Raw genomic sequence first — 17,287 nt, 5'->3', positions numbered from 1 at the left:
TATATTTTTGGTTCTCATCATTGTATATTTATTTGTTTTATTTTAAGAATTCACTTTTGAGGTATTGTCTACCAAAACCTTCATTTGGTATCAAAGCAGTTTTGGCTTCAAGAGGACGTTACAATATGTTGTCATGCATGGCAAGCACACTCATGTCAAAGGTGTCATTGATGTCAAGAACATTGACATCAAATGTCTTTTTGGCATTGGAAGGATGACGAAAAAATATTGACAAAGGTGTTTTCATTAAATGATGTAAAAATACTTCTCTTTCACTAGCCACGATCATTAGTGTCATAGGCATATTGACAAGCATGTAAAAGGAATTGATAAAGATGGTATAGGTGTAGAGACTTTGGAGCCATTTCTGGTATAGAAAATCATCTCAGTAGCTCTTTTATCCTTCTTAATTGGATAGAGTTCTAAAAGAGATTTCTAGTGGTATATGGAAGTTAGAAAATGGCCTCTTGGATCATAAGTTATAGTTAGCAAAAGGTGACAATTCCCAAAGTCAAATTTGTAGCCCTAATTTGGTGGTAGGGTCAAATTGGTGTTAAGTTTGGAATTTGGACAAACCTAGAAGAGCCATTGGTGAAGAAGCTAATGGATTGTTGGGAAAACGTGGTTGGACAACAACAAAAATGGAGCAAGGGGAGATTGGTCAGTGGCAGACCCACAGGAATTAAAACTCCATGATCATTTAGGAATTGTTGGTGAGCATTGTGTCATTGTCGGCAAGTAAAAGTATGTACTTGAAAATTCTCCTTATTATGATTTTTTTTCTAACTAGCCAAATGTTATCAAGAAGTTTGCAAAAGCCTCGAAAGATTCCCCTGGAAAGGCTCTAACATTTCTTAACATTTAGATAAGAAAGGTGAGCTTATTTTCCTTCAATTCTACAACAAGTGGTAGGGGAAGAAATTTCATTAAAAAAAATGCTATATCCAAGGTCTCATAAACTATTCCTATAAAACAACCCTTACAAGTTGAAAGCGTCATTTTTTAAGTAACTAGTGAGCTTTTGAAAGAAGTTACTATCAAAAGATTAGAGGAAATTAGAGTGCATAATCAATAATTAGGACAGTTGATGTCCCTCCTCTAACTACAAATCTTGTGTATAATACTGGAAAATAGGTGAATAGCAGCAATCAAATTATCCTCCTCCAAATGTTACTAGTCAGAGTGAGCCTCGTCTAAATGCCACTGGAATTTTTGTTAAAACTCCAATTAGCTTTATGCCTAGTGTCAATGAAAAAACAAAGATATTAGCAATTTCCATGCCTCCTATTGAATTGTAGCACATTCCACCAATTGAGGCATTTTATAGTCCAAAGCAAAAGACCATTGTAAAGAGAAGCAAAAAAAGGAGGAAAGTTTAAGATACAAAAACAGTAACAAAGGTCTCCTTATAGACAATTTGGGATGGATCTCACCTCAGTCTCGATCAAGCTATGGAAGATATAGTTGTTCACATTAGAACATATGATAATTCCAATATGGAATTTTCTAGAAAATTAAAGGAGTTTTTCAAACAAAATAAAGATAAAATTCAACAATTGGAGCAATGTTTGTCTTAACAGGAAAATCAAATGAAAGCATAGTTAAATCTCCATGAAAAAGAAATTAATAGATCACAACGTGAGTTCCAAGTTAATAATAAATAGATAGATGCACGTATGTATGAATTACAAATGAAAATTTAAGAAGTAACAATTAATATGGTGGAATTAGACAATTTAAACAAGGTATTAGCATCAATCAAGAGTTCCTCCATGAACATGAGCCCTAGTGTGATCAATGGATCTTAGTGCAAGTTTAGGAGAAATTGGTTAATTCATTCTTCAATGACATGATTGATATCAAAGATGAATATGATGAAGTAAAGAGGAAAACTTTTAAGTTATTTCCTTGATAGAATGATGAGAAAAGGCATTGCCCATGCCTACCAAAAATTAGTGCAATGCAAAGAAAAACAGTGTTTAAAGCTTGGAAAGCTAATTTTGTGCTTTTCTAAGGAATTACTCATGGTAGCTCAGCAAGTTTGACTTCCACTAATGCATTTAATTATCCATGTTATAAAAGAAGCAGAGTTAGAACTAGAAGTTACATAGGAGAAACCACCAAAATCGGGGGTTCTAAGGAAGAAGAAACGTGAAAGGAGAATGGAATGTCACAACAAAATCGACAAAATATTGAAGGTTGATCTTGATTCAATCTAGAAATACATGGTCAAACTACAAAGCTATTTCAAAATTACCAAGTTAATAAATGACAGGATTATTGATGAGATTCTAACTATTAAAGCATGTGTTTATAGTTATTGAGTCAACATGTAGCTTAATTCTCCTTCAAAGCTCTCAGATCTTCTAGAAATCTATTCTCATTGGCAATCAACCAATAACGCCTTTGTGGAAGTTTCTCCAACTATGTATATATTGATTTTTATCAGTGCATCCAGATGAACTCTCATTTTGCCAAATTCAATTTTTCCTATTGAGAGAATCAAGGAGGAAGACTTTATCCTTCAGATTTTGCAATGTTAAGTACACTATGCACGATTGGATGGCTATTTTATTAATATATTTTCTAAACCATAATGATTTCATGTTTCAACAAGGCAGAACAGATATGGTATTATATCTCTTTTTTTTTTCCTATTTTGTTATTGAAATCGTTAACTTACATTTATGTTTTAGTATTAATTGATTGGATTGATCACTCTTGATCTAGTATAGGTATTCATATTAAGACACTAGAATTTGAAATGATATGTGAATGTTGGAAATGAATTCAATTCATTTAACTATTTAAATAAATTTTATTTCTTTTCATAGTTAAATGGTATTAGTAAATAAACCAACAATTTATATCTCTTGTTTATTGCTATATTATCTTTTTATATACATAAAATTCTTAGATATTTATATTTATAAGTAAATATAGTAGTTTAATGTTATTGAATTGTTTTCTTTATTTGATTAAATCATTAAATTATTTGTATCCCCTTCCTTTCATACATTTAATTATATGCACACAATAAGCCTCCATTCCCTGGAGAAAAAACTCAGAGTGGTAATTGGACCCATTTAACTAGTTGACATCACCATATCAAATAGAAAAGGGTCTAATTGGGGCCCTGGACGGGTGATTTCCTAAATTTTGATCAAGTCAATTCTATCCATCAACATGTTCTCTCATTAAATAGCCTAAAAATATTGAGAAAACTAAATCTCTAAGAATTGCATCATTGACATAGTAGCTAAAAAGGGAATGGTGGAAGAAATAAAACACATACATATGGATTTCACCTTCTAATCATGTTTCGATTATTTTGATCCAAGCTTACAAGGTGACTTCTACAGCTGGGTTTTAACCAAAAGTTATATGGATTATTAAACCTCCTAGTTGTGAAGTGTATGGACAAGTACTTAGGATCCCCTCTAATCAATATCTCACTCAAGCATAATCTATGGGAAAATATCATCACAAAAATCAACAACAAGCTCAGTTGGAATTTTCACTCACTCAATATGCCAAGGAGACTCATTCTCCTCAAATTTTTTCAGCATTATCTTCTATCTTACCTTTACTCTACTCTCATGGTCCCTTCTTCCATCCTTATCTCCATTAACAACCTACAACACTTATTTCATTGGGGTGGAGCCAAATTGGAGAAAAAATAAACTTGGGTGGTGTGGGAGAAGCTCTATAGACCCAAGTTGTGTGGAGACCTAGGAATGTGAGACCCATCAACATTGGCTATAGTGTTGGGAGCCAAAATATGGTGGTGATGGCTTCAGGGGGATTCTGACTTTTGGATATAAATTTGGATTATAAAATATGCAAGACACATCCCATTTCAACATCTCATATGTGCTCCACTCTCAATTAGGATCTTCCATTTAGAATCTAGCCAAAACAAGTATGCACCTAGTCCAACATCATTTTTCTGAAATATCAAAAATGGTCAATCTGCTTTGTTCTAGGAAGATGCTTGGCCACAACTCCCCAAGCTTCAATATCAAAAATATTTAGATCAACTCTATATTAATATGATATAACAGAGCTTGAAAAGAGTTAAAGACTATTGGATACCTTACAATATCATCTGAAACTGGAAACAGCAACTACCCCCGGAAGCATGGGCCCCATGCCTAGAGAGGATCTCTAGACAAGCTTCTAGCAAAAACTTTATCAGAGACTCATCTAAATATCCACCTTGGAGGAGAAACTTCAATGGGGATATGCATTAAGTTTCATCCTTTCCATTCGTGAAGCTTATGTATTGGAGGTAGGTTACAGAAATATTCCCAGAGCTACTATCTAGAACGATATATGGAAAGAAAAGTTATGCCCTAAAGTTTTGATCTTAATATGGCTTTTGGTCCAGGAAAGAAATGCTAACAAGGGAAAACATTTAGAAATGAAAACACCTAGGTCCCTCATGTTTCCATTTATACTTGTGGGAATCAGAAAATATGGAACATCTTTTCAATGTTTTCCCTTAAACCTGCCACCTCTAAACAACCTTAGAATCATGCATGAAGAAATTAGATTGGGGCACTTCAAGCATTTCCAATACCATAGGGAATTAGAGAGTTCAATATTTCCACAATCCAATCCTAAATAGAGTCTGGAACTTTCTACCTAGCTTAATCCCTTGGGCCATCTAGAAGGAAATAAATTGACACATTTATCAAAACCTCTCTATGTTGCATTAATCTATCTAGCTCAGGGTTTAAAAACATATCAAGGAAACTGACATGTTTGGAAAGAAACTAGTGAGGAACATTGATTATATAAGCTTGGCATCTGAGTTTAGTACCTATGATTAGTACACCCATATGTCTTCCATATCCTCTTTCACCTTCCCCTTCGAGCCCCCAACCCTTAAAATTTCTCAAACTAAACTTCAATGAAGCATCTAAAAGAAACCTTACAGTAGCTAGATTTGGAGGAATATCTAGATATCACACTAGAAATCAAATCCATATTTATGTAGGATCCATGGGGCGTAACATGAATAATACAGTTGAATTAACATCCTTAAAGGAAGGCCTAAATATTGCTCATAACCAAGGTAACTACTTGTAGAAGGGAGCCCCAACTAGTCATAACCATGATTAGTAAAATTCTTAATGGATCTCCTATTTTCAAACTGTCTCATAGATGGGGACTTGAAAGTATACCCACCAAGGTGGCCTCACTCCTCTCAATTACAGTAATCATTCCTTCTCATGTCATATACTAGGGAAATAAAATTATAGATAAATTAGTGAATCATGGTTTCTCCACCTTAGCTACAAAGTTCTTGACCTTATGGCACTCTATGGAATACTTTCCAATCAAACATGAGTGTTGCTCCGAGGTGTACAAAAAAATGGCAACAAGGTCGGAAGGTTAGATTGGAAAGTCAAGCCTACCTCAGTAGCTCTAGGAAACCTCTCAGGATACTACTATAAACCCCTCTAAAACTCAGTGAAGGTGGAAAAGGAATTAGTTGAACCAATTGGCTCATATAATCAAAAATTTTCTTAACTTGCTAGCTATGAAAGGAAGTTGAGTCCAATTTCAAAGGTCTAAGGTATATTCCTTCAGTTCATTTCTTATATTTTTCATTATTGGTTGTTCTTGATGGTTTGAAGTTTTGAGACAAGGGGCAAGTGATGGTCTTGCCCATAAGCTTTGTCATGTTCCCTCCCATGCATTTATTGGTGACTCTAAGTGGTGATCAAAGCCTTCTGAAGTTCCCATGTGCTGAAGTTGTAAACATCGTTGTGTATGTTCAAAAAATATGCCCTCATCAAACGTTAGACTCCTAAACTCCGGAAGAAGTTTTCACCAATAAGAAACCTGATGTTTCTCACTTTAGAATTTTTTGTAGCCCCGTATATTTTCATGTGTCAAAAGAAAAGAGAAGGAAATTGGATGCTTCTGGGAAGAAAGTAACATTTGTGGGCTACATTGAAACTTCTAAGGCATGTAGAATATATATGTCTGGTCAAAGATAAGTGGATATAATTCATGATGTCTCCTTTGATGAGGATGCTACCCTTGGGAAGATTAGTAACCTTCCTCTTCCAAGGAAGGACAAATAAGCACATTCAGGAAAGAAGGGATAACCGCAGGATGAGCATATGCTTGATGTTGAAGGACCAATGAATCCCATTGATCCACCCGCTCATGAGCCCTCCTCCTTGAAAAGGAGACTCTCATGGCTTAGGGAGACTCTCAAAGATGCCGAGAATAATGTTGCACCTAGGGGGACATTTCATGAAAGTAAGAAGACAAATAGGTACCAAGGGTAATTAACTGCAATGAGCATGATTGTTCAATCTAAGCCTTGCACATTCAAAGAAGCTACCAAACACCAAGTTTGAAAGGATGCAATGAATGAAGAGTACGAGTCGATTATGAAGAATGATGTCTAGGATGTGATTCCTAGACCCAAGGAAAAATTTGTTGTCACCTTGAAATGGCTCATCAAGATCAAGCATGGTGCTGATGGAAGTGATGAAAATTTCAAGGACAGATTCATTGCTTGAGGCTTCTCTCAAAAGGAAGGTGTAGATTATGATGAGATATTTTCATTGATTGTCTACTACACCACCATTTGTTCAATTATAGCCCTTGTTGCCTCGCAAGGATGGAATCTACATTAAATTGATGTCAAGAGTGCCTTCTTGCATGGTTAACTTAAGGAGGAAATCTATGTACAACAACCTAAGGGGTTTGAAGTTCAAAATTGTCAAACACATGTATGCAAGTTGAAGAAAGCCCTTAACGAGTTGAAGCAAGCACCCTGGGCTTGGTATGAGAGGACATATAGTTATTTAATGAAGTTGGGATTTACAAGAAGTGAAGTTGACCTAAAAATTTACTTTAAGGTTGAGAAAGATAGACCTCTCATCTTGGTACTCTATGTGGATGATCTCTTTCTGACAGGTGCAGACCCTCTTATTCATCAATGTAAGAGGGAGTTGGCTTCCAACTTTGAGATGAAGAACCTAGGATTGATGCATTACTTCCTAGGGTTGGAAGTCTAGAAAAAGCCAAGGGAGATTTTCCTTTCTCAAGGAAAATATATAGTGAAGATACCTGAAATATTTGGGATGGTGGACTACAAGTCCCTAACTACTCTAATGGAATGTAACCTCAAGAAGTTATGTGGAAGTGTTGTTGGGCCCAATTTGAGAAATCCCTATGAGTATCGTCAACTCATGGGGGACCTGATGTTCTTGGGGAACTCTCATTCAGACATATGTTTTGCAGTGAAGACATTGATCTAGTTTATGGTCAAGCCTCATCACATACATTGGATTTTTGACAAGAATCTCTAGAGATATCTTCAGGGCACAATCACTTATGGACTAAAATACACTATCAGGAATGTGAGGCTCCATGGTTACTCTAATGCAAATTGGGCTAGCTGTGTGGCGGATCATAGAAGCACATTTGGATGTTGCTTCTCTCTAGTTTTTTCTTCAATATCATGGATGAGCAAGAAGCAGAAGTTGGTTGCCTTCAGCACCGTTGAGGCTAAATACATTGTTGCTAGTTTGGCCTCCTATGAAGTTGTTTGGTTGAGGAAGCTCTTTAGTGAGTTGTTTAGACACGTGTTGGATACCACCATGATCTTATGTGACAACCAGCGTGGGATTCGTCTTTCGGAGAATCATGTGTTTCATGATCACTCCAAGCATATTGATATCAGGTACCACGTTACCCGAGATATGATACAACGGGGAGCAATAAGGTTCCAACACATTGGGACTGATGATCAGATCATCGATATTCTTATGAAGCCCCTGGGGAAGGTCAAATTCTAGACCTTTCGTGAATGACTTGGAGTCATGGAGAGACCCTCATCTGAGAGTCTCATATGATATGGATGTTGAGCTCTGGGAGCTCTGGAGGGGCTTGGGGTACTTCTTGGAGTGATGAGTGACCATAGGGTGAGTGGTTCACCTTCCCCTAAAGGTGCACGATGTATAGGGTGAGTGATTCACCTTCCCCTGTGATACCCCATGGTGACATATGCATAGGTTGAATGGTTCACCTTCTCCTATGGCATATGAGCAGGAGGAGTGGTTCACATTCTCCTGTCGGCACATCCTACCCATGCAATCTGGGACTTAAGGGAAGTACCTCTCATCTATCCAATGAGTAGGGAAATGAGGATAAGGACCATAGTATTACCGATGGACACATCGTGTACTATTGTACTCCCTATGCTAGGATGTTGATATTGATTTGGGATCAATGGAAATTGACTTTGTGTAAGCTAAGAGTGGTATGACACACTCTCTATTATCGGAGACTAACTTCGAGTCAGTGGAGAATGGTATGATACATTCTTGATCATTTCTTATTTCTTCATAGTTTAGCAGAGCAGGGCAGAGACAGTGATGGTACATATTGTCAAACAGTTTTGTAGGTGAAGTTCTCCCTAGTGAGAGGGAGTGTTAATTTTGGAAACTAGGGCCAAAATTCACATTGGACAACTCATATAAGGCAGCTCATATTTTTCTTGGATTCCTCTCTCCGAGAGGTGTAGGATTGATCTAAATATCATCCCATTCTGACATATACAAATGGAATTATGAATTTATTTTGATTACGAACAAATTGTCAAGGTCAGCCAACAAACTCATGTAGGCTCAAAAACCCAACAGTCATGTCTATTCATACTCAACTTTTTCATATAAATGCATGGTGCCTCCTCCTCATTTGGACACTTCACTCACTCACAATCTTCTCTCTCCTTCATTTGTTTTGGTACAAAATTCATAGGCTTCTCTCCACATGTGCAAAGAAAAGGAAGGGTTTTCTGTTCCAACCATTGACCAGAGTTTACCGAAATTGCAAGGTTGTTTTTTACTTCCGTTGACCAAGCATTGACTTGTTTTGGTGTGGTTTTGGGTGAAGGATTTCTGTTTGAGAAGGCTGCATTTCTGGGCATGAAATCTAAGGCAATATGACCTATGTTTGACCAACGTTGACTGTGCTAGGGTTGGATGCTACATTGAATTTCATTGACTAGGTTTGACTAGACTTTTCCAGACTATTTTTGAGCTATTTGGACTTGTTTTGTAGGCTGAATTTGACTCGGTTTGACCAAGCTAAATTGAGGATGCATTCTTCCTTGTTGACCAGCATTAACTTTATGGTAGGGCTTTATGTTTATGTTGTTTCACTGATCATATTTTCACTATAATTGGGCAAGTGAATATTATATATTGTACTCTCTCTCTGTTGAACTTTTGAAGAATTATAAGAAGAATTGATCAAGGGTTTCCCCACATTGGGGTCTGTCCCTAGCTAGTGCCACTTCTTGTGTCCTCTTGTCCTGGCTAGTCTTTAACTATTATTGTTTATGTTCTATGTGCATTTTACTATGATATGATTGCTTAACTGGATATTGATATTGGGCTAATATAGAAATTGAAGTAAAATTGATCTAAGCATAGAACATACCACAGTTATCCTAAAATTGACACCTTAGGATCTTATGGCATTTTAATTGGGATGTCTTGGTTGGAAAAACATTGGTCCCTTGTAAATTGCAAGGATAAGGCCATTAGTTTTATTAATGAAGAAGGTGTTAGACATGAAATTCAATGAATAAAGAGACCGATAAAATTATGACCAATCATAGCCTCATAGTTAGGTAAATGTATTAGGAAGGGTTGTCAAATTTATGCATTCAAAGTGGGGTATATTATAAGGATAAGATAGAAAATTTAGAAAAAATTCCTATGGTCCAAGAATTTGTTGATGTATTCCTAGAATACATCCCATGATTACCTCCTAAACGGGATATTGACTAAACAATAGAATTAATTATGATATCCACCCTAGTATCTAAGGAACCTTATCGCATGAGCATACAAGAATTGACAACATTAAAATTACAATTGCAGGAGTTGCTTGATAAGAAATGCATTGACCCAAGTGTATCACCTTACGGAGCCCCTATAATTTTTGTTAAAAATAAGGATGGTACCTTACGATTGTGTATCGATTACCGTCAACTTAATAAACTAACATTTGAAAATAAATATCCACTCCCTAGAATTGATTACTTATTTGATCAGGTTAAGGGTGTTACTGTGTTTTATAATATTGACTTATGTTTGGGATACCATCAAATAATAATCATGGATGAAGGCATACGCAAAACAACATTTAGAACTCATTGTAGACATTATGATTTTGTCGTTCTACCTTTTGGGCTTACTAACACCATGGCTACATTCATGAGCCTTATTAATGGTATCTTTCATCCTTACCTTGATAAATTCGTACTTATTTTTATTGATTACATTCTCATTTGGGGCATATAATCACTCGAGAAGGAATAGTGGTGGACCCAAAAATACTAAAACTATCATGGAAGGGCTTGTTCCTAAAAATGTGGCTGATATCTAATCCTTCATTGGTATAGCAGGCTATTACCATCATTTTATAGAAGGGTCTTCCAAAGTGGCCTACCCCAGAACTTCCTTGAGGAAAAAGGGGAAGATTTTATTTAGACAGTAGAGTGTTGAAGTAGTTTTGAACAACAAAAAAATATACTAACAACAGCCCTTGTTCTAAGGATTGTAGACCCGGACAAGGAATATGTTGTATGTACTTATGCATGTCATGAATGTGTAGGAGGTGTTTTGATGCAAGAGGTCATGTGGTGTCTTATGAGTTAGGGAAATTGAAAGAACATGAGCAGAGATACTCTTCTTATGATTTGGAGCTAACAGCAGTAGTCAACACCTTGAAGGTACGGCAACATAATCTGCTAGGCAAGAAATTTATCCTAATGACTGACCATAGTAGCTTGAATAGCCTCTTTAAATAGCCTAACCTTAATTCTTTCCAAGCCCAGTGGACTTCCTTCCTAAGTGAATCTTATTTTGATATAAAACAATTCAAGGGAAGATAAAATCAGGTAATTGATGCTCTAAGTCGAAGACTAAATTGTATATATGAAATTTAATACACTTAAGTAAAATGTTATTTCGTAAATCAAATCAAAGAATCATCCTTAAAAGACCCTGAATACCAGTTTTTAGAGCAGCAAGTAAAGCAAGGGAGAAACTCTGAAAAACAATCAGATTATGTGATTAATGAAGATGATTTATTGATTTACAAGAACATAATACATGCCCCCAACTAGTAGGTTATTAAACAACTAATTTTAGATGAGTATCATAGAAGTCCCTATTTTTCCCATCCTAGTTATTAAAAACTAATTACTTATTTAAATAAAGCTTATTTTTGGCCTGGTATGAAGAGGGATGTAGTAGAATATTTAACTAAATGCTTAGATTATCAACAGGTTAAAGATGAACACGAACATCCCGCTATTTTTCTTCACCCATTACCCATCCCTAAGTGAAAATCGGAAGTTATTACAATGTATTTTATTACAAGTTTGCCTAAATAAAAAAAAAAAATCCAAAATGATTCTATAATGGTTGTTGTGAAAAACTTAAGTAAATCAGCTCATTTTGTACCTATACCGTCAAGTTTTAAAAACTGTTCAAATTGTTGATATCATTATGAGAGAAATTTTCCAATTGCGTGGCATACCCAGAGTAGTAATTTCTAACAAATATGTGAAGTTTACGTCTACTTTTTGGAAGGCACTTTTTACAGAATTAAGCACATAGTTAGAATTCAATATTTCCTACCATCAACAGATAGATGGGAAAACTAAACAGGTAAAACAAGTATTGGAAGATACACTAGGAATGTATGTCATGCAATGTCCCACCAAGTGGGAAGGATACCTCCACCTGATAGAATTCCCATACAATAATAGCTACCATGCTTCGTTAAAAATGAGCCCATTCTAAGTATTGTACGGGTGAAAGTGTAGGACTCCTAATAATCGAAATAGTCTTAAGACCAATTAATATTGGGACCTGACATGTTAGCAGAAATGGAAAACAATGTAAGAACATACAGATGAATCTTGAAGGTTATTCAAGATCGAAAAATACCTATGCAGATAAAAGAAGGACCTACAGGGAATTTCATGTAGGACATCATGTGTATGTAAGGGTCAAACCTAAGAAGAGCACTTTGAGATGGGGAAGTTATGAAAATTTGGCTCCCTGGTTCTGTGGGCCTTTTTAAATATTAGCTTAAATTTGACTAGTAACTTATTAATTGACTTTGCCCAACCATATACATGTGCATAATGCATTTCTTATCTCCCTACTATATAAGTATAAATATGACCCTAGACACATTATTAATTAACAAGAAATACAGGTAAACAATAAAATTGAAATGACTTTACTGATGTTTCTTGATTTATGATTGATGTGAATCTATTGTTATCTTTTATGATTGTGATTATAGGTTGCTTTAGATGGAGAGTTCCTAGTCAAACCTCTATGTATTCTCAATCAGAGCGAAATCATGGTACGGAAGTGAGTTATCACCCAGGTTAAAGTGCAATGGAGGCACTTTATCCCAGAAGAAGCAACTTGGGAGGATGAAAATTTCATGAAACAAGCATATCCTAGCTTATTTCAAAAGGGTTAGGCTCAAACACCAAGGACGGTATTTCTCTTGGGGGGGGGGGATAAAACACCCCTGAGTTAGTGAAATGTAAACATTTAATTTATGTTTACCAAAAATAACTTGGTAGACTATGGGCTATATAGAAGGATCAATATGAATAAGTAATACACTTGAATGTTTATTTTATTTTTTATTTTATTAATAATCTTAGTTATGGTCAGCGAACGAATTGCGAGAAGGTGAAAGATGCTAAATGAGGATTTCACTTACGAGGCAGTTAAAGGACAATTATTACTCCCCCTAGAGATAAATGATCTCAGTTAGGGAAAGGAGAACCAAGAGGGTTGAGGAAAGGCATGAGGAAATTAAGAGAGGAAAAGAAAAGTTAGTACCTCAAATAGGATGTTGTTAAGAGAAGGTGAGACGCTACCCTTAAAAGGATTCTTGAGCTGGTTGGCCAGCAGAATTCCTTATCAGACATGTGGATGTTGTGAAAATTCTAAGGCAAGACCTCGTGAGGTCAGATAAGCCGTAGGTAGACTTTATATGGTCTTTGTCCAAGAAATTTCATCCTGGAAGTGAAATTGGCTTGGGGGGAGTTCTAGTGGTGACAATGTTCTCAATGGTCAGGTGGAGCTAATTTCCCTTCCCTTTTATTCACAAGGTAGCCTCAATTGGTTAAAAAAAAAGATAAGTGTTTATGTGATTACTATTCTTTCTTATTTTTCTATTGTATGCAATTGTTTTCTATAATCTCCAAGTTAAATTATGTTGAACATTTAAGATCTGAAATGGAAAAGACTAGTATGTAATTCCATCTGTATAGCATCAACTATATTTTAATTTATTAAACATGTTGAGATTTCTATTTAGTATATATATAGTTTTAACAGATTAGGTTAGTATTAGGATGGAACGGACCTTGGCCCATTAGCCTAATATAGTCCTAAACCCTAGTCAAGAATTAGGAAGAAATAACAGACCTCGGAGGAGAAGTCCATCAAGGTATCCAGATTGCCCTACAAATAGAATCTCTAACTAAAGAGCTTGTTGAACATAGCAAGAGGTAAAACAAAACAAAAAAAATCAAAATTGTGCCAAACTAAAAAGAGCTTGTTGAACATAGCAAGAGGTAAAACAAAACAAAAAAAAATCAAAATTGTCCCAAACTAAATTATTCACAGTACATGAAGTAATTTGTGATAGAGGAACATCGCAATTATGGGCTTACGTAACATGTTGATAATGACATTCATATCCCAAAAAAATGATAACAAATTCTAAAGGAATTCTAGAGATCATTTGTTGGTTAAAATATTGTGCGTCAAACTAGAACACTTACAATAATTGGAAAATTTATGCACAAACCCTAAGACTTAGGCTAACAAAATATAATTGGAACAATAATGAATAGTACACAAATACAATACACACCTTTTCCTTTAAAAATATACTGCGTATTCGGGAAGGAAATCCCTTTTAATAACACACTACTATACAAATACAAATTGAAATTTTGTAACAGTGGAAAATTATATTAATACAAATTCAAGTTGAAACCCTCCATGCAGAGAGTACAAACTATCATAGCCAAAACATAGGTGCCTTTCACGAAGACCGTTTTAAATAATACAAAACGTTTGCACACTAGCCATGTCCAATAAGTCTCAGTTCAGTTCAATATAAACCATAAGTGTATTTCAGGCCCAAACATATATGCCAAGTTTTGAAATGAAAAGGAACCCACCAGTTAGGGTTATGGAATTGTCAACCAGAAACCTGGAAAGGAGGAGGAGGAGTAAACAAGAATAAAAAAAATGTTTCCATGGCAACAAAAGTCGTAGTAACTTAAAATATTTTTCCATCTAATTTAAGTTTTAGGTAAAATATATTTTTAAATAAAATAATTTTATTTATTTTAAATTTTAATTATAAATTTAAATATATAAATGCTTCCAACTACATATTTCTTAAATTTTTTATTAAAAAAAAAATTACCAAAAAAACATATGCAATTCTTTCCCTAACAAACTATTAAAAAAATCTCCCAACATAATTTCCAAAATAACAAAACCATAGTATGTCTCCAAGCGAATCGATAGCGTAATTTGTAGCGTCGCAGCTAATGACATCAGAATTTATGTAGATATACTGTAGTACTTCGCGTTTCATCATAGTTCATTTTTGAGATCTGATGCCACTTTAAAAATGGGAGCTGTGAATGTGGGGGAGGAGGATTACTCACTGTTGTACGACGAATTACCAGGCGATTTGATTGAAGAGATCTTGGCATGGCTGTCAGTAGAATACCTTTGTAGATTTGCTAATGTCTGCAAACAATGGAACGCACTATTTTCGTCCACCAATTTTCTTAGGAAACAATGGGCAGAAGCGCCCCCAAACAAAATTCCATGGCTTGTTGTGATAGCTGCAGATAACAATCAGGATTGTTGGGTATACTCGTCCTTCACACAGAGTTGGAAAAACTCTCGTTTATCCCTTAGCATTTTAGAGGGGAGGGAACGTTCACGTCCCAATTCCAGTTTGACGACTCCTTCGTTTCGTTATCTGGGATCATGCACAGGCCTCTTCTTGATTCAAGGCAACTTTACCCACTCCATCTATGTCTGCAATCCTCTCACAGCCAAGTACTTCGTACTTCCACCAATGAATTTTCCTATAAGGGACAGAGGCATTGTTGAAGAAGGAGAAGACGGGTACAAAGTGTTGGTGTTGCACTACTCTCATGTTCATCAACAGAATGTAGTGAAAATATATGATTCCATTGACAAGGCATGGACGATGGCGCCAGTCTTGCCGAGACATATGGTGACAATTCAAGATCGGGATAGGAAGAGCTTTGGAACAGTATTTTCCGGAGGTTATTTCTATTGTTTAATGGTGGAAGGCGTGAATGAGAACGGCTTAATCATCGGCATTATGGGTTTCAACATCGTAGAGGGGACCTTTATATTTGTGCAATTGCCTGATTTAGATCGCCATGACGTTGTGTATTTCAGACGGCTAGTTGGATGTGGGTCGCGTGTTCTGTATGTGGAGGGGAGGGAAATCGAAACGCAAGTTGAGGGGCAAACGGAAATTGAAATGCAATACAAAAAAGAGGTAACTATATGGGAGTTTAATAAGGACGCGACTACAAACTGGAAACAGGTTTCCAGAATGCCTCCAACAGTGCATCTTATTTTTAACATGATTGAGCCGATAGGGACAACTTTTGAGTGCGCTGGAATGGGTGATTGCCTGTATTTCAGAAAACAGACAAACCTGGAGGTGGCAGTTTACAGTTTCACCAAAAACTCATGGACTTTCCTTCCAAGCTGTCCGATAGCTGGATTTCCCGGTGATCCGCCTCTCATTGCCTTCCAACCAAGACCAGATATGGAGGTGGAGTGAATTGCGGTTACCATAATCATATTGTTCAGTTTTTGGTTTAAATAATTATATTGTTCAGGTGTAAATCACTTAGTTTGTGTGGAGTTTCGATTTAAATTTCATGGGAAGAGATAGTTCCAGCCCAGTCACAGGTTTAAATCTCACGAAAGGAATAAGTGAAAATCACTTCGATCACTGTGGAGTTTAGTTTTCAGTTTAAATTTCACGAAAAGAAAATAGTTATAGCCAAATCACAAGTTTAAATCTCATGAAAAACATATTCTAAAGTAGAAATCAAAATTGTGAGAGATTTTTCAGCCAAAATCATATGGAGTACCATTTATTGACACGTTTCGAACCAACTAGTGTGGTTCATAATCAGGACAAGTTGAAATCACTTCGAAAATATAATAAATAGAAATCACTTCGAAAAAATAAAATATCCAAATTTAATAATTTAATTTTTAAAAAAATTATATATATATCATTTTTCATAATTTATTTAATTTATTAATGGTGACTTGTCTACTTCAAAGTTAATAACATTAAAAAAATACTAATTTAATTTCACATAAGAAAAGTCTAACGATTTTCTTTTTATCTTAGTCTTACTAAAGTTTTAATAGGTATTTTCTCTTTGTAGATATAAGTCAGAGTTCCCCTTCATATTATTTACATTATTCTATTAATACAACCAAATAATTATTGTGGTTATTGAAGATGTTTTCTTCCCCTAAAAATTATATTTGTGACTGCAATCCACTATTGAATGTGTACGGGAGGTTTAACATTTTTTTTTTTTTTATGGCTATTGTACTCTTCTAATAGCGGTAGTTTCATTTAGATTCCATGCCACGGTAAGTTGCGGAGAGTTCCTTGTCACAGGATGGGTCTATGTCTCTGCATAGGCCTCTCCGTCTGTCACCAACCAATAAGTCTACGCGCTGAGTCCAAGAATGACCTGCTGCAAAGGGCCTAGTTACGGAGTTATTTTTTGTTTGGGTGTATTTTAATTTTTTAAATAATATGTAAAAAATATAATGATTAAATTTTAATGTTGTGTGTTTGAGAGTGAGGAAAGTTTTATGAAGTTTGGATAAGAAATTAGGTACTTTTATGATAACCCTCAAACCGATAAAGAGAGGATGTTTGGCACTATAAAGAAAATGAATTGAACTTATCATTTTATTAAGTTTTTCCATTGGTAACTTTAACATTTTACTTCTTTCTATGTTTGCAACATCTTTTTTTCCTAAATCATTCAGTTTTGTTCATTTATTATTAAAGTGAATTTTTTAAGATGCATATAATATTTATGATGCTTTGTTGTTTAAGAAGTTAGTTTTAATAGAGAAATGGTTTT

The 17,287-nt window shown here is 35.3% G+C and overlaps 1 protein-coding gene across 1 annotated transcript; it reads left to right on the top strand.

The window, feature by feature from the left end:
- Positions 1-14,739: 14,739 nt before the first annotated feature.
- Positions 14,740-15,945, top strand: LOC149259873 (F-box only protein 6-like). Its single transcript, XM_089455470.1, has one exon. The coding sequence runs from the start codon at positions 14,740-14,742 to the stop codon at positions 15,943-15,945; it is 1,206 nt and encodes a 401-aa protein (XP_089311596.1).
- Positions 15,946-17,287: the final 1,342 nt, after the last annotated feature.

The sequence above is a fragment of the Pinus tabuliformis genome, chromosome 6, assembly GCF_031772625.1.
Source record: "Pinus tabuliformis cultivar Carrire ecotype Pingquan chromosome 6, CPIR1, whole genome shotgun sequence".
In the NCBI taxonomy this organism is placed as follows: domain Eukaryota; kingdom Viridiplantae; phylum Streptophyta; class Pinopsida; order Pinales; family Pinaceae; genus Pinus; species Pinus tabuliformis.
Note: the sequence above shows the minus strand (reverse complement) of the source record. Positions and strands in the feature narration are given on the sequence as shown.